Source organism: Ictalurus furcatus, chromosome 3, assembly GCF_023375685.1.
Source record: "Ictalurus furcatus strain D&B chromosome 3, Billie_1.0, whole genome shotgun sequence".
Taxonomy (NCBI): domain Eukaryota; kingdom Metazoa; phylum Chordata; class Actinopteri; order Siluriformes; family Ictaluridae; genus Ictalurus; species Ictalurus furcatus.
The window spans coordinates 30,975,696-30,994,418 of record NC_071257.1 but is presented as its reverse complement, the minus strand read 5'-3'; the positions used below and the strand labels follow the sequence as shown (position 1 = coordinate 30,994,418).

The 18,723-nt window shown below is 43.3% G+C and overlaps 1 protein-coding gene across 1 annotated transcript in view; it reads left to right on the top strand.

The window, feature by feature from the left end:
- The first annotated feature begins 79 nt into the window (after positions 1-79).
- rnf150a (ring finger protein 150a) overlaps positions 80-18,723 on the top strand; it is a 39,141-nt gene continuing 20,497 nt past the window's right edge. The window contains exons 1-6 of the mRNA XM_053622032.1: positions 80-1,524; positions 12,314-12,564; positions 15,098-15,169; positions 15,583-15,665; positions 17,052-17,148; positions 17,593-17,785. Coding sequence (XP_053478007.1) covers positions 1,068-1,524; positions 12,314-12,564; positions 15,098-15,169; positions 15,583-15,665; positions 17,052-17,148; positions 17,593-17,785 — 1,153 coding nt within the window. The 5' untranslated portion in view covers positions 80-1,067. The remainder of the gene's footprint in view (positions 1,525-12,313; positions 12,565-15,097; positions 15,170-15,582; positions 15,666-17,051; positions 17,149-17,592; positions 17,786-18,723) is intronic.

The following is an 18,723-nucleotide window of genomic DNA, read 5'->3' as shown; positions in this document are numbered from 1 at the left end:
ATCAAGAGGTGTGCATCGGGTCTGAGAATCTTTTGGACACAACCAAAAAGCTCTGCAAACCGAGAGTGTTTTTTTTTTTTTTTTTAAACTTTCCTGCAGGTGTGTGCGAGCGGTCAGATAGCCTATGAAGCTCACTGGACAAAGGAAGCCTATATTTAATAACATGCATTTACAGCATCATTCATCCTTAGTAACTGCCTGGTCAGGGTTTAAATCAGCCTTCTAGACAAATTAATTTGTTATAAAATATTGTGGGTCAGTAAAAACAAAAATAATACCTGTGTGGAGAGGAAACGTCCAGCCAGGATTCACACACCTGGTATTTCTACGCCTGTTTTTTTTTTTTTTTTTTTTTTTTTTTGGTTTGTTTGTTTGTTATTGTTGTCGAGAGCTTGGACTTCGGTGAGTTGCAATTCCATGACGAAGTTTCAACATGTCGGCACTCATAGTGGAAAAACAAGAAATAATAGCATGATTTAAGTTTTTTAAGCAGTCATGCGAGTTTCTGTTTATACGTGAAATTGCGAAATACCGGGTGATACTTTGATCACTGAAATGTTCGTTCGCTTTCGGCAAGATTTTTGGATCCAACTGATTATTTTCTAGTGAATCATCACACCCAGTTTTGAAAACAAACAAAAAAAATTAAACACCAACCAAAGGACTCGAGTTCTAATTCCAGTTTTTTTACTTAGTTATTATTATCTAGCTAACGTGGGAAGTTGTCGTGAATGTACCAGTAATCAGCTCAACATGGAAAGTCGCCCTTACCAACATGGCGGCGCCGTTGACGTGTTAGTTTAGCCGACTGAGCTTGAGTGGTAACCGCAACACCTGGCAACAGTCAGCTGTAGTTCAGTGACAACAATAGTGCAGTCCGAGCTAGTCGGGGTTTGCTGTCGTGAAGTGTTGGAACCCTGGCGTGTTTACTAACAGATATTTCACAACAACAACAACAAATAAAAAAGGACAAAGTATTAATTTAAGTGGCTCGGCTAATTTCCGCGCTGGAAGGCTAGCTCGGTGAGCTCGGTCTGGAGAGACACCGCGGCACAGCAGCAGTAAACATGCCCATGTCTGTGAGTAAAGCGTGCCGGAGTCTGGCTCTCTCCACCTGGCTGCTCTCCTTCTGTTTCGTGCACTTGCTGTGTCTGGACTTCACCGTGGCCGAGAAGGAGGAGTGGTACACCGCGTTCGTGAACATCAGCTACCAGGACCCGGCCACCGCTGAGCTGAAGACGGAGAAGACAGAGAGCGGCCGCTACGGCGAGCACTCGCCCAAAAGAGAGGCCCGGGGCCCGGTGTTCATCCCGCTGTCCGGCCACGACCGACAGGCCTGCGACTCCAGCACCAGGTTCCCCGCACCTCAGCCTGCACACGGGCCCTGGATAGCGCTCATAGCCAAAGGCAACTGCACGTACAGGGAGAAAATCCGCCACGCAGCCAGCCTCAACGCGTCCGCCGTGGTGGTGTATAACCTGGGGTCGAGCAGCCCCAATGAAACCATCACCATGCCCCATGCAGGTAGGACCGCAGCTCTGTCTGATCATTATGCACACAGGCCTGTCGACTGGACATATGATCAGTAAATTGTTTCAGTCCTTCATGTGATGATCCTTTAAGTTATTAATCAGTTCATCAATGTACATTTATTTACTGACTGGAAGTCCAGTTATCACAGTCCCTGTGTCGGTCTGTTCATCACAGTCCCTCTATCACAGTCCCTGTGTCGGTCTGTTCATCACAGTCCCTGTTTCGGGCTGTTCATCACAGTCCCTCTATCGCAGTCCCTGTGTCGGGCTGTTCATCACAGTTCCTGTGTCGGTCTGTTCATCACAGTCCCTGTATCACAGTCCATAAGAATCTTTGTCAGTCTGTCTGGCATATTTCAGTCAGTATGTCACAGTCCCATCTGTCACAGTCTGTATGTCACAGTCCCATCTGTCACTGTCCTTATGTCGCAGTCAGTATGTTACCCTCTGTCACGTCCTTATGTCGCAGTCAGTATGTCACCCTCCGTCACCATCCTGATGTCAGTATGTCACCCTCCGTCACGTCCTTATGTCACAGTCAGTATGTCACGTCCTTATGTCGCAGTCAGTATGTAACCCTCCGTCACCATCCTGATGTCAGTATGTCACCCTCCGTCACCGTCCTTATGTCGCAGTCAGTATGTTACCCTCCGTCATCGTTCTTATGTCAGTATGTCACCCTCCATCACTGTCCTTATGTCAGTATGTCACCCTCCATCACTGTCCTTATGTCAGTATGTCACCCTCCGTCACCGTCCTTATGTCAGTATGTCACCCTCCGTCACCGTCCTTATGTCAGTATGTCACCCTCCGTCACCGTCCTTATGTCAGTATGTCACCCTCCGTCATCGTCCTTATGTCGCAGTCAGTATGTCACCCTCCGTCACCATCCTGATGTCAGTATGTTACCCTCCGTCACCGTCCTTATGTCAGTATGTCACCTTCCGTCACCGTCCTTATGTCAGTATGTCACCCTCCGTCACCGTCCTTATGTCAGTATGTCACCCTCCGTCACCATCCTTATGTCAGTATGTCACCCTCCGTCACCGTCCTTATGTCAGTATGTCACCCTCCGTCACCGTCCTTATGTCAGTATGTCACTATGTTACTCTCTGTCATCGTCCTTATGTCGCAGTCAGTACGTCACCCTCCGTCACGTCCTTATGTCGCAATCAGTATGTCACCCTCCGTCACTGTCCTTCTGTCGCAGTCAGTATGTCACCCTCCGTCATCGTCCTTATGTCGCAGTCAGTATGTCACTCTCCGTCACTGTTCTTATGTCGCAGTCAGTATGTCACCCTCCGTCACCGTCCTTATGTCAGTATGTCACCCTCTGTCACTGTCCTTATGTCAGTGTCACCCTCCATCATCGTCCTTATGTCAGTATGTCACCCTCTGTCACGTCCTTATGTCAGTATGTCACCCTCCGTTACCATCCTTATGTCAATATGTCACCCTCCGTCACCGTCCTTATGTCAGTATGTCACCCTCTGTCACTGTCCTTATGTCAGTATGTCACCCTCTGTCACTGTCCTTATATCAGTGTCACCCTCTGTCATTGTCCTTATGTTGCAGTCCGCCTGTCACTGTCCACCCGTCAAGTCCGTCTGTCACATCCAGCATGTCACTATCCCTGTATCACGACTTGTGAACCATTGAACCAGAAGATGAACAACACACTCCACAGAAAAGATGCGCATTAGTCTGTGCACCTACATGGTAGATGTTTAAAAGGCAGTAAATTAATGTTTAATAATCCTAACAACGCTCCAGCATCAGATACACTTGTATTAGCAGCACACACACACAACACACAAAAATGTACACCACTCAGATGATATGGACAGAGCAGAAGAAGGCTGATAAACATCATGGTCAATGACTGTACATCGTCAGAGTGACCCGTTTGGTAGTCGTACCTGATGAAATGGTCAGACATTAACCACATAACAAACACACACTAATGAAAAGAAACACAAGTGGAGAACATTAAAGTTGCGGCATTCCTTATGTACACCTTACGTATCACTCAAGACAGTGTGTGTATGTGTGTGTATGTGTGTGTGTGTGTGTGTGTGTGTGTGTGTATTTTAGTAGTTTAAAAAAATCACAGATGATGAATATAATCAACTCTATTGCGTGTGAAAGATTTTAGTCATCTGGGTCATGCTGAATGTCTCTTCGCGGGAAGCCAATTTTTCTCCACGTGTATGATTTTATAATTTTTTTCGCCACATATCTAATCTCTACTGAATGGTGAGAAATTCACTGGCATTTCCACAGCACGCGTGAGTCACACTCCTGACATTATGATTCTGACACGACTTTGAGTCCAATCAGAAAGTTTTCTGAGCTCTTGGAAGCGGAACCTGTGCTGTGGCTCTCGCACAGAGACCGAGTTTCACTCCGGATCAGTAACCCAATGAGGAAAGCCCCTTTAATACTTGTTGCCCTTGGGGGAGTTCCTGAGGCAGTCGGTGGTACCATGCGCTGATGCGCTGTACTATTGTTAACTGAAGCAAGGGATCAACCCGAGGAGCAGAACTCGCGAGACCGAAATAGTTGCGATTAGAAGGAAATTGACATTTCTTTGACAGCATTTTATTTATTTATTTATTTATTTATTTATTTTAACAAAACGTCATTTATTTTGGAGTCGTGCGCCGTCTTTCGGAATCTTCTTTGTGCAAAATTTTTCTTTTAAAATCTTATCTTCTTGTCTTGCGTTTTCTCTTTTTATCCCTCCTTCTCATCTTATGTCTTCTCTTTTCTTCTCGTCCCTTCTTTTCTTTTCTCTTCTCGTCTCTTCTTTTCTCATCTCTGCTCTTATCCTCTCTTCTCATCTCATCTCTTCTCTTTTCTTAAGTGTTTAGTCGTTTCTTTTCACACCTCGTCTTCTCTCTTCTTTTCTCATCTCTTTTTCTCTTTTCTCTACTCTTCTCTCCTCTGGTTGTCTTCTAGTCTCTTCTCTTCTCTAGTCTTCCCTTCTTTAGTTGTCACTTCTCTTTCATCATCTCTTCTTTGAGAAACGATTCTCTTTTTTCGTCTGTTCTCGTCTCGTCTCTTCTCTCCTCCTTGTCTCTACTTTTTCTTTTCTCTTCTGTTTTCTTTTCTGCTCATCTCTTTTCCTCTAGTTTCATCTCATCTCGTTTTCTTTTTTTCTCCTTTTCTCTACTCTTCTCTCCTCTGGTTGTCTTCTGCTCTCTTCTCTTTTACCATCTCTTCTCATCTCTTCTTTTCTTGTCTCTTCTCGTCTCTTCTTTTATCCTCTTCTCTTCTATTCCCTTCTCATCTTGTCTCTTCTCTCCTCCTCGTCTCTATTTCCTTTTCTCTTTTCCTCTTGCCTAGTGTTTAGTTGTGTCTTCTTCACACCTCATCTTCTCTCTTATCTACGTTTCACTCATTTTCTCTACTCTTCTCTTCTCCTCTCTCCTCTAGTTGTCTCCTCATCTCCTCTCATCTCTAGTCATCTCTTCTTAACATTTTGCCTCTCCTCTCCTCTCGTCTCTCCTTCAGCATTAAAGTAAGACCCTCTGTGGCTGATGTATGTTCAGGCCATTGTGAGTGTTAGGCGTTGAGTTTTGAGCGTGACACTCAACACTGAAGGCCTTGTGTGTGTCCGCTCCTAACGGGGCGAGGGGGTCTGCCATGTTATGACTAGGTGAGGAGAGAGACTGTTCTGACAGACTCGGCATGTTAAATAGAATCGGAAAGAGAGCACACACACGCTCTTTTAGTTTATAAGATGATCCCTGAGGACGAGTGCTGTGCTGCTGTGTGTGGTGCAGCTGGCCTAAAAGGAGGCAAGAGAGAAAAGAAATCTGGTGAGAAGATAATGGAAACTGATTAGTTTCCTGTTCCTGCTGGAAAAACGTTCCTGTCTTTGCCCTTACAGAGGCCACCTGTAGCAAAGTACACAAAGGCGGTTTGTTTGCGAACCCTCGCACCGCTAACGTTCGCAGTAATGAGCTCCATCAGCACAGCTTGTATTTATGAGCCCTTTGATAATCCCTAATCAATGGCAGTGACGGCTTCTTCTGAGAAAGAACACTAAGTCATTGTAAATATCAAGGAAAATAAATCCCAGTTCAACACGTGCTCACTCCTCGGCCTGGGGGACGGCCGGCTTACTGTGCAGCTTCCTCTCAGCCTCGGGCACTTTCCTGTACGAACCCACAACATATTAACCAGCCTAATTAACTTGATTTAAACACACACATACACACACACTAACTAATGTAGGTGTCCTCATGGAGTATTACACTGACTCTCTATGAATACTACTATAAAATAATCCGATTCTTAAATTTACTGCGACGGACTGACTGCAACATAAGGACGGCGACAGACGGTGATAGACGGACGGTGATAGACGGATTGCGACGGATGGACTGCGCCGGACGGATTGCGACGGACGGACTGCAACAGACGGTGCCAGACGGACTGCGACAGACGGACTGCGACAGACGGACTGCGACAGACGGTGACAGATGGACTGCGACAGACGGCGACAGACGGACTGCGACAGACGGTGACAGATGAACTGCGACAGACGGTGACAGACGGACTGCGACAGACGATGACAGACGGACTGCGACAGACGATGACAGACGATGACAGACGGACTGCGACAGACGATGACAGACGATGACCTACGGACTGCGACAGACGGACAGTGACAGACAGATGGAATTTTGTTATGCTTTTTTTTTTGTTGTTTTTTTAAATACTACTTTTATAAAATAAGTGTATGTAAACTTAAATTAAATATTTGAGCGAAACTTAATTTCTCAAACTTTCCAACCTTAAACGTTCTCTTCTATAATCTGCTCAAAGCTTCTTTTGTAATCGTTTAGGAAATTAGGTCATTTTCAGTCAATCAAATTTCCATCCGATTGTATGATATGGGTATATTATTCATATCATATTATATTAGAAGCGATCGCTTACTTATCAATGCATTTAGCAGCTTCTTTGCTGCTGACGGTACAAAGTAGCTGATTGGACGTTGAAATGTGATTTTTTCACGTTAGATAGACCTGTATTTATACCGAGCTGCTGTCTGTTGAATTCTTGATTCTGATTGGTCAGAAGGAGATTAGCTCTCTGTAACCACGGTTAGTTCTGGCTGCAAGGTAAGTCATAAGGTGCATTCAAATACGTTCTTGTTTCTATAGTAACAGATCATTCAAACAAATAAAAATGCATAGTTGTTTGTGATATAGTTATGATGAAGTTTTCTGTACGGAGGTATTTATGTCACTGTTTTGGAAGGAGTCTCCAGTGTCAGCACTTTGTAACCGTCAGAGATAAAGTTGTGGCTTTGTTTCTCAACACAGGAAAGCCGTTTGAGCAGAAGGTTCTCAAATGGGTTGTTTTTTTTTCTCGCTAACGTGGCAGTGAATCTTCCTTTTTCTTTTCTTATTATTATTTAAAAAGAACAACGCCTGACTTGTTACTTTAGGTATTTAATGCGGTTTTGCTTAAAGCTTAAAGAGTCTGTCTTGGGTACGACTCAATCATCGTCCCCGAATCCCAGTGCACACGGCTGTGCTCTTTTACTGACTTTGAGTAAAGCTTAGCCACTGGGCCTTTAATGCATGTGACAGAAATGTTGAAATCGGCCCGATTTAAAGCAGCTTTACACGACTAAGGACTGCATAAGCACAATGACACTTGAGGATTAATGATGAGGACTGTAATGGATGGGAGGCTCCCTGGGTGTTTAGCAGATGGCCACAGAGAGTCTGGAAAATCCAAATCATGTAGTGGAAGGTACGCGTTATTACACATTAGCATGCGGCTGGCATTCATGTAGGAATTGTTGGATAACTGGTGGCCTCAAACCATCCCAGACGTCATCAATCATTTGACTCTTACAGGAAGACCGACTTCTATCGGAAATGTCTGAGTAACTGTCGGTTTCACAGTCTTACCCTTAACTTCGGTGTCTGTCACAATGATTGCAGAATTACATCCACGTCCAATAGGAATGATTTAAAAATAAGGTAAATAAATTTAACCGGTATTATAAATGCAGTCAGTAATAAAGTCTGCGTAATTCTTGATGTAATTTTTATTTATTTATTTATTTATTTATCTTTACAACCTCTCAATTGAGACCAAGATACAAATACACTATACGACTAAAAGTTTCTGGACACCTGACCATCATACCCATGTGTGGTTCTTCCCCAAACTGTCTCTACAAACTTGGAGCCACGCAATTGTATGGAAAGTTTGTGTCTGCTGAAGCATTATAATTTCCCTTCACTGGAACTAACAGCTCCAAACCGGTTCCAGCATGACGATGCCCCGTGCACAACGCGGGCTCCATGAAGACATGGTTCGCCAAGGTTGGAGTAGAAGAACTCGAGTGTCTTGCACAGAGCCCTGACCTTCAACACCGTTGATCACATTTGGGATGAGCTGGAACACAAACTGCACCCCAGACCTCCTCAACATCTCAACATCAGTGTCTGATCTCGCAAACACTCTTATAGCTGAATGATCACAAATCCCCACAGCTACTCTCCAAAATCTAGTGGAAAGCCTTCCCAGAAGAGTGGCGCAAAGGTGGGACCACCTCTATATTAATGCCTAGGGTTTGTAAAAGTTTATGCGCTCTTTAGAATTTCTGCATAAGTATGACTAAAGCATCAGATTTTCACACAAGTCCTAAAAGTAGATCAAGAGAATCCTGTTAAACAAATGAGACAAAAATATTCTACTTGGTCATTTATTTATTGAGGAAAATTATCCAATAGTACATATCTGTGAGTGGCAAAAGTATGTGAACCTCTAGGATTAGCAGTTCATTTCACGAAGGAGCCCAGGGTTACTTCTAACAACTAAAGTCCTCTCACACATTGGCTAATGTTAATGTTCATGAGTCCATCATCAGGAGAACACCGAACAACAATGGTGTGCATGGCAGGGTTGCATGGAGAAAACCACTGCTCTCTAAAAAGAACATTGCTGCAGTTTGCTAAAGTAAATGGAGATAAAGTTAATGATTTGGAATGGCCAAGTCAAGTCCTGACCTCAGTCCAATAGAGATGTTGTGGAAGAACCTGAAGCGAGCAGTTCATGAGATGAAACCCACCAACATCCCAGAGTTGAAGCTGTTCTGTACTGAGGAACGAGGTAAAATTCCTCCAAGCCGATTGCTGCACAAGAAGGGGTCACACCAGATACTGAAAGCAAAGGTTTACATACTTTTGCCACTCACAGATATGTAATATTTGATCATTTTCCTCAATAAATAAATGACCAAGTATAATAATGTTGTTTTATCGGGTTCTCTTGATCTACTGTCGGGACTCGTGTGAAAATCTGATGAAGTTTTAGGTCATATTTATGCAGAAATGTCAAATTCTAAAGCATTCACAAACTTTCAAGCACCAGGGTATATACTGTATAACTCCTGTATAGGTAATAAGTGCTGCTTTGTTTACTGTCGATGCTGTGAGCAGCCATGTTGATTTGACGTCACTTACTGAACTCGGGGTTGAGGAGACTGTCCTGTTTTCTCAGTGGTGCGTTTTCTTTGGTTTTTCGTAGTCTGAGGTTAGAAATCGTGAGCTACGGCTGCAACAAATCCGAGCATAAATGCTAATAATTCCGAGACAAGTCCAAGTCAATACAGAAAACGTCTCAAGCCGTCCAACCCAAGTATTAATCAAATGGAGTGCTAGCTTCATTTGCTAGCTAGCAGATGTCCGTGTAGGTTTGAGGGCTCATCTTCATTTTCAGTGACTGCTTATTTATGCTGCAATAGCTTGCAGGATAATTGCCCGTGGGTGAAAATCGGTCTAAACACGCTACGTGTCATGCGTCACTGGCGAGTTTCGAGCAAGACAGCGCATGCAGCCATGACTCACTCGCCCTGTTTATTCTGTTTGGTTACTAATTATGAATTTAATATTCGGTACATTTTTATATTTAACATGTATTCAGGACATCTTTATCGGGTGTTTTTTGAATTGCACTCGCAGCGTTCTGACGTTGCTTCTCCCCTTTTTCTTCTGTAGACTGTCCGTTCTTCAGGTGTGTGCACGAGGTCACGTGCTTCGTCTGTGGATTAGTTCCACCGTGTTTTATACACGAGGAACGAATCAAGATTATGATTGCAAATGCAGTTGTTTTGTGCAGCCCAATATTCACACGTTAGTTACTTATATCATTATGGTCATATTGATCGTATTGTTATTTTCCATCATTAGAACAATTCGCAATGCGGTCGTTTTCATGGAGCAAAGTCGGTACAGAACGCAACCTTTTTATTTATTTAGGGTTTTCTGTGCATCGTTTGTGTATTTCAGTAATATGTTTAATAGGTTTAAATTGTTCCCTGTGCCATGTCTTCCGTTTGCAATTTGTAGTCTAAAAGCAAATGGAACTTCAGTTCAGAAATTGTTGATGATTTGTACAGTATGTGCGTTATTACACTTTATACAACAGCGCTGCTGAATTCTCAATTCTGATTGGTCAGTTTAAAACACTTTAAAACAGGATGCGCCGTTATTGGAAAAGAATCAACTTTAGGATGGTAGCAGTAACTCTGCTTCATCTTGCTGGTGATTATTTCCCAGCACAGCAGCACGACCTAAAGTGTTTTCTTTTTTTTTTTTTCGTTATGCAGTTATTAGTTGTTTTATAAAAGTGAAAGAAAGTCAGCAGAAAAGAAAAAAAAAAAACAATTTTTTTTTTTAATTGCAGTTATGTGCATGACAATGAATCGTTAGCTGAAATGTCATCATCCTGAAGCGCTTTTGCTCCTTCTCAGATTTACTAGTGTAGCAGATTGTATTTCTGCATTCAATAAAACTCCAGTTAATCACCTTTTGTGCTATTGTTTCTGCTTGACCGGTCTCTCATTACCGCTGTCCAGAGACACACGGCGTCGCTTCATCCGAGTGGAAACATTACATAAAGGCATTAAAGGCCCAGCACGATAACGCCAGGCGGATCACGCGGCTCTGTTTGGTCTCTCGCTGCCTGGCGGTATTTTTAGATTTCATAAACACCTGACGCGAGATTCTTTCCTCTGCGTTATTATTAACGAGTTGTGTCTGAATAAAAGAGCAAGTCGAGTTCCACAGCAAACACGGCGTGCACGCTAAATCAACCAGATACTTTTTGACTGTAACGGGTTTGAAAGGTTTCAAACATGGCCGTGTTTCTCATCCGCGCGTTATCGATCATTCACTAGGCAGCTGGACGGTGTTGTGGTCAGGAGGCTGTAGAAAGTGCTTACATGACTCTCTTTGGGGTGTCTTACTTGAGCTGGAAATGCTCCAGTTGTCTGTACGCTGCTGAGGATGCCGAACAGAGGATATAATTGGTGCGTTGAGGTAGAGACGGGACGAGCCGCCCTCTCCCGCCCAGGCTGTCCACAGTGCCGTGACTTTAAATAGATTGTGGTTATTTTAAGCTGCTTTGTGGCAAAAGGTGGAGGTTTTTGGCCCTGGGTAGTTTGATGTTGCTGTTTTTAACCACTCGCTGCTGGGGTTTTTGGTTGCCGCTCTTTAAAGGTTGGATACTAGAGATTTTTCGGGCTCCCGTGACCCATGTCTAGAGCTGCATCATGGCTAATGACTGAAAATTGAAATCATGATTGTTCATAACGCAGGACGAACATTTTAGTGTACTGTATTTATTTTCAGCGTGTGACATTCTTTAAATTACTCACTGCGTCAGTATTTCTTGAAAATCCTCCTTCCTCATGATGCCACTTACAAGGAAGGCAGCGCACTTCTATTTTCTGAAGTGTACCAGTTCCCTTTTTTCAGGAAAACATCTCCATGACATGATGCAGCCACCCCCATGCTTCAAGTTTGGGATGGTGTTCTTTGACTGATAAAATCCTCACCCTTTTTTCCTCCATACATATCGCTGATCTTTATGGCCAAACCGTTCAGTATTCGGCTCGTCTGACCAGAGAACACTCCTTCAAGATGCTGGTGATCGCGAGAAGACATAAGCGATCAAGATTTTCACAGATGCTGTGTAGCATGTCAGTACGTTTGGCAGATTTATTTATCTTTGCCAGAGTGTTTGCATGTAACTGGCAGTAAATGGTACTAGGATAATTAAATGAGGCCTTTATGCAAATCAGAGGCTACTCTTGCCGGTTACATCAGGGATTTTAAGAAATTGGGACAATTTGAGGGCTCCTAAGAACATAGTTTATTAACTGTTAATAGTCTCCGTATTTATTTATTTATTTATTTTATAAAAGCATCCTTTTATCCATTTATAATTAGTGCATGATACAGGACGCCACAATAAGCTAGCTGGTATGCCTTCATCATTCTAGGCCTCACACATGGTACAATATTTCGTAATCCCATGTTTTGAGAGTCCTGATGGGGTGTTAATTAATTGACAATGGATTCCGTTGCTATGGGGATAGATCGGCATGAGCAGCAAGGATTTGTGCTTGCTCGTCGCATCTCAGCACCATTGTGTTCGCAGTGCATAATGCTAATTATTCACCGGTGAACACACCAGGCCGGGTTATTTTTACCTCCGCCAGATCAGCACAGATGTTCTCCAGCCCTGCTGCACACCAGGATGCGCTCCAGCTCATGTTCTTTTCTGTTAGATACTGGAGAATGGAGCAGAGCTGGGCTAGTAGTCATATTGTTAGACAATAAAAAATATGAACTGGGCTTCATTTTCTGAATGAAGATATGAACACTGACACCAAAAAAAGCACAGCGCGTGTACATGTTTGTTCTTATTTATGTTCCTCGTGTCCTCTTTCTGGCTTTCAGGAACAGGAGACGTAGTGGCCATCATGATCCCAGAACCAAAAGGGCGAGAGATCGTTGCCTTGCTGGAGAAGAACGTAAGCGTGATCATGCACATCACCATCGGCACGCGCAACCTGCAGAAGTACGTGAGCCGAACCTCCGTTGTGTTCGTCTCCATCTCCTTCATCGTGCTCATGATCATCTCTCTGGCGTGGCTCGTTTTCTACTATATCCAACGGTTCCGCTACGCCAACGCACGCGACCGCAACCAGGTACACACGTGCATTTGAAGGACCTGAAATGTTCTTGGACCTTATGTTGTAGGTCAGTGGTCACCAACGCTCTTCCTGGAGATCTACCTTCCTGAAGGTTTCATCTCCACCCAAAATCGAACACAACTGTTTTATTCGATCAAGAACTTCTTACGGCAATGATTAGACGGTCAGGTGGGCACGATTATGGTTGGACGTAAGTCTTCAGGAAGGTAGATCTCCAGGAACATGATTGATGACCACTGTTCTAGGGCTTAACAGGTGGTTTCAGATTACTCACTCTAGAAGGTACATAAGAGGAATATGTGTAAGGTGATGAACGGTGTCGCTTTTTCCATTCAAATTGATCATTTCTGAATTGTTTGAAAGGGCTCGTCAAGATGATGCTTCAAATCAAGTCAAGTGGGTTTTTATTGTCATTCCTCTATATAGCTTGTATACATTGGATTCTTCAGGACCATGGTGCAACACGAGACTACTTACGGTGCACATACACAACAGTATTTGCACTTAAACCACATGCCCATAACTACAGATAACCCATACATCCATCCATCCATCCGTTCATTTTCTGTACCGCTTATCCTACATGGGGTCACGGAGAGCCTAGAGCCTATCCCAAGGGACTTGTGGCACAAGGCGGTGTGCCAACCCACACAGGGCACAGTCGCACACACAGACTGGGGGAGGAAACCGGAGTACCCAGAGGAAATCCCCGAAGCACAGGGAGACCGTGCAAACTCCACGCACACAGGGCAGAGGCGGGAATCGAACCCCCAAACCCTGGAGGTGCGAGGCAAACGTTATAAAAGCTATAGTTCCAGTTCTATTGCAGGAGTTATTGGTTATTCATTTTATTTCATTTTCTAAATTGTTTTTGTGAGTAACAGCCCATTGGGAGAAAAACAACATTATATTTGTTCCATGCAGTGATTTAAATAAGAAGTCTGATTATTTTGGGCGTGTACATTTGGTTGGAAAATATTACATAAAAATGTCGTTTGTTTCATTTGTTTATCGCTTAAGCGAACTCGTTGCTCGACTCGTCTTTATGGCTGATATAATAGCACAGCATTGTTGACGTCTTGAATCCGATTGGTCAGAAAGTGTGGAAAAGTTTTCTATAACGGCAGCTTTGAGAGTAGTTCTGTTTATATTAATGCCCTCGTTCTAATACGTTACGGTTTCCATAGTAACGACTTGCTCAGTGACTTTCATGGTGGATTAAAACGGACTAAAAACATGTCAGTGACTGCGTTTACATGGACTACGTTTACATCTAATTATTGACCTTATTCTGAATAAGACGTATAATATTGTGATTAAGGTGTTTACATGAATTGCGTTTAGAATATTCCTTTCATGTTCCTGTTTCACATGTTCTAGAACATAGATCGATTAACAGCACACGTCACCGCGCCACGCCGTCCGACGTTCCCTCCAGAATTTCACGTATCGGCATACAGTTCGTCTTCGTTATGGAACCGTATACAGTTTTGAGTGTTTCATTTTTTATTTTACGAAAGCTTCAAGTGCAGTTAATTATTTGTCATGCTATACGTGCAAATAGACGACTGCTTGAAGCCGTGGGCTGCGTCCCAAACCGTGTACTTACCTAGCTGAAATGTATGTATTTTGCCTACTATATAGTAGGCAAGTACACGGTTTGGGACGCAGCCGTGCTCTCTTGTTTGCCGTCAAACGGTTGAGCGCTGCCGTGTGTGTACGTGTCCTGTCACACAATGTGGTGAAGACTCTCACACGACATTAATAGTGTGATTAAAATGTGTACATGTCTGTAACGCACGTCGATAATGCGACTAATACAGGAATACTCCACACGTCTTAATTCCATTTGTGTTTACTTCGAGTATGACTTTAATCGGATTAAGGTCATCAGTAATCGCTGTTTACATGCTAGTTTCTTAATCAGAGTATCGTCTTAATCGGGTTAATATCGGATTATTGTTGTCCATTTAAACGCACTGACTGTTGATATAGCGAAGTTTTCTTGAAGGAGGTGTTTGTTTCTGACACTGGAAAGTCTTCAGGATGGTGTGCTCTGCATTTTTTTTGGTTTATGTTTGGTCTAATTTTACGAGATTGAGGAAAAAACAGAGCCCGGTGAGGGAACTGTTTATATGCGTTATAATGTAAGTGATCACAGGGAGCTAGCTTGTTTCATGGACGCTCCACACCATTATTGCATGTAACTATGAACAAATAAAAATGTTGTTCTTTAATAAATAAAAGTTATAACCATTGGCAATTTGCTGTGACATAATATTTCATTTTTGATATTGAAGCTCTGAGCGTTGTTGAGTAATGGATCCCGATCCAGTACTGATTTTGTTCAGAAGCTGTTAAAAGGCTGGTTTTTTTTCCCCCCTGAAGTCTTGCCCGGTATGTTCAGTTGTCTCATGCAGTGTTTTCCCGGTCCTAGGGGTTGTTTCCTTTCATTTAGGCTCCTCTCTATGAAATATGGCTTGCTTTTTTTTTTTATCACTGCGGTACATGCTCTTGTGTTTTGCAGAGGCGACTGGGAGATGCTGCAAAGAAAGCCATAAGCAAGCTCCAAGTGCGCACCATCAAGAAAGGCGACAAGGTGTGACCTGTGCTTTATCACTTAGCTAAATCACATCTCCAACTGTTTTCTATACTTTAATGGTAAAGAATGGAATCTGCATTTAAAATATTCCTTTTGCAACTTTCTCGGGCATGTTTTAGGCATAATCTCGCTAATCTGCTTTAACCGTAGCGCCCACCCCTGCTTTTTTTATTTTGTTAAACAGTAGTAGCGCTGTAGTACAGTCATTATCCCAGCCTGTGCTCCATGTCATAAAAAGCATATAAAAGCTGCAGCTATTGCCTTGTGTGTCATTTCTTCTCATTAGCCATGCTTCATGCCTTTTATTGTTGCACTGTCCCTGCCTTCTCAGCTTCTGGGAAATCTCCATTAGCCAAAACAAACAGATCCACACACGTTCACATAATTGCGCTCGTGGCTCTTGTTTCTAGGAAACAGAGTCAGAGTTTGACAACTGCGCTGTGTGCATCGAGGGCTACAAGGCCAACGACGTCGTAAGGATACTGCCATGTCGGTAAGCAATTCTGTATCCATCAATCAATCAATCAAATACGTCAGTGATTTAACTCCACCAGGATTTAGCACACATTTATATATTAGTTAAGGATATCGGTAGGACCGAAAGTGAATGTTTTAAATGCTCGTTAGAGAAACTCCAGTCTCCAGTGTGGTGCTCCATGGAAAAAAGCAAACGGTGTGAACCACCATCTTTTAACCAATCACAGCAAGGAGGTGTCGCTACGTCCCCGTCAATCACTTGTCTTGTTAATTTAACGTCCCAGCGGCGCGCCTTGAAGCGCGTAGCGCTGTTCGACGTATTGACGTCATTTCCATCGGAACAGGAAGTCAGCGCAGGACATATCGAGTGGCTCCTCCCCCTTTTTAAAAAGCCGATCGCGTTTCGCTTGCCTCACAGCCAGGAAAACGACAACTCTTCGGGTTCCGGAGAGCATTTGCTCGGACAGAAAAAAAATCTGATGATAATCTGAAGTGTAGAATGATGTCATCAAAATCGCTGGTCCGTATTGTTGGTAGAGAGCGACTGTAAATTCTGAACACGTACTGTATAGTAATGTGTACTTGTTTTGGAGCGCACTAGCTTACAGATAACCTTAAGGCAAGCGTAGTCATACTATAACCCACAAAACTTTAAATGGCTCTAACTGTTACTCTAAATAGAGACAGTAGTTCAGAGAGGGGAATCTTCCAATGTAGAACTTGCTAGAGAACAAAAAGTCCATGGGGGTGGAGTCGGACTTGGGTGGTAGGCAGAGTCCAGACAAAATTCCAATGGGGTGGAGTGTGTTTCAGGCCGGATATGTGCGTTTAATGGGTTGTTTTGTGTTGTAGAGCACTGTGTGGGTTAGGGGTTAGGGGTTAGTCTTTCTGGAGGAATTTTGGTTCCATATTGATGATTAAATAGAGTTTTGACAAACCGTATTCAAACTAAAAAATTGGCATGCTTAAAAACAATGCAGCAAATACGTGCGTGTTTATTCACAAGTCAAAACCGATGTCTTGTCTGTTCAGAGTCTACGGCTATAGTGAAAAGTGGTAACATGAAGAGCGACAGCCATAGCCATAAAGTCGTCATTAATGGTTATGCGTTAAAAGGTATGCGACTTGACGTCATTCGTTCATGTTAGTTTTTTATCCAGGTTTTTTTCCCCCAGAGTTTTTGTATGTAACCGCACCTCTACAGATATTAGTCGAATTCCCCGACAGCTAGCGTCATCTAAATGACACTAACCTTTAATATGGATGAGTTCATTTAAATAAAGAAAGAATAACAATGCGTTACAACTGGAAATAAAATAAATAATTAAACTTCTACCAGGCCATCTGTATGGAGTTATCTGCTGTAGTACAGATCAGCTGATATATGTGCTGTGTTTCTCAGACATGTGTTTCATAAGAACTGCGTGGACCCGTGGCTGCAGGACCACAGAACCTGTCCAATGTGCAAGATGAACATCCTTAAAGCACTCGGCATCCCGGTAATCCTGCCGCCCTGTTCTAATAGCATACCTATCTGTCTTAATGAAATACTTAAATATCTTAGTTGATTTTGAAGTGTAGCGTCATTATTTTGATCGAACCGAAGCATGTCTAGTGCACAAATCACAAGTGTAGTTGAAGTGGAGTGGTGGAAATGGATGACTCGTATTCGTCCCGCTCCCACTGCAATCCAAACATAGTGCAGCTGCCAGAAAGTGATTAGCTGTAACTTGAGATTTAAGACCTGGATTAGATGGTGTGGGCATGTTTTTTTTTGTTTGTTTGTTGTTTTTTTTGCAGAAACAATGGAGCAAACATTAGGCAATGTTTGACGAGTATTATTTTACCAACTGCCACTGCGTTTAGTAATATTTCTTGGAATGTTTGTGCTCAGCTCATGTTACACAACGTTTATTTAACTCGTGTTCACGTTGTCCTGCAAGGTGAATGCAGACTGCTCTGACGACGTCCCTCCTGACTACGAGCTGTCCGTCGGCGGCCCTCCCACCAACCCTGTGAACGGGGGCAGCGACGTGACCGGGAGCGAGAGCTCCATGGTGCTGGACCGCCTGCCATACCTTCACCACGAACCCGAGTCTCTCACACAGCTTGAAGTGGGACCTCGCATCGCCAGCAGTGAGTACTCAAAAAAATATATATGTTTAAAATCCAAAAATCAACAGCTGGAGTTATCCGAGATGCCTTTACCACCTAACTATGCCCTGTCCAAATGTATAAAGTACCACAAACTGGCTACCAGTCCAGTACCAAATGTTCTAATCATTGCTCAGTGGTTAAAACGTTGGATCAGAAGGTCGTAAGTTCAAATCCCAGCACTACCTAGCTTCCCCTACAGGGCCCTTGAGCAAGGCCCTGAACCCTCAACTGCTCAGTTGTATAAATGAGATGAATGTCGTTTATTCGTGATCTCCACGTCGCAAGTGTCGTTTACTCGTGATCTCCACGTCGCAAACGTCGTTTACTCGTGAGCTCCACGTCGCAAAAGTCGTTTACTCGTGAGCTCCACGTCGCAAACGTCGTTTACTCGTGAGCTCCACGTCGCAAACGTCGTTTACTCGTGAGCTCCACGTCGCAAACAAAAGCTGTTTACTCGTGATCTCGACTTAATTTTTTTGTGTATTCGACATAACATGTTGATTTTATTGTTCTGGAAGCAGCAAAAGCTTAGCGCAATCCTGCAGCATCATGGATGAAGGAATGAGTTTTTTCTTTGATCGGGGACTCCCTCAAGCTGAAACGGCTCTACATCTTTCAGTGATTCCACCACTTCCACATTAGTGTCCGACACTTCAGAAGGAGGTCTACAATTGTTATCGTCAAAGACAACATAGCCACCCTGGTTCTCCTCTGGGACACCCCTCTCTTTTAACGTGGAGATAAAGTCCATAGCTACGGTGGGCAATTATTGCATTTGTGCTGGCGATGACGAAGAGGACAACGTACCTGCAACACCAGTCCCATTCAAGATCACTAGAAAACAACTTTTTTGTTATGTGGAGTTAACGAGACAAACGAAATCGTGATCAAGAAAAAACAAAATAACAACGCATCGC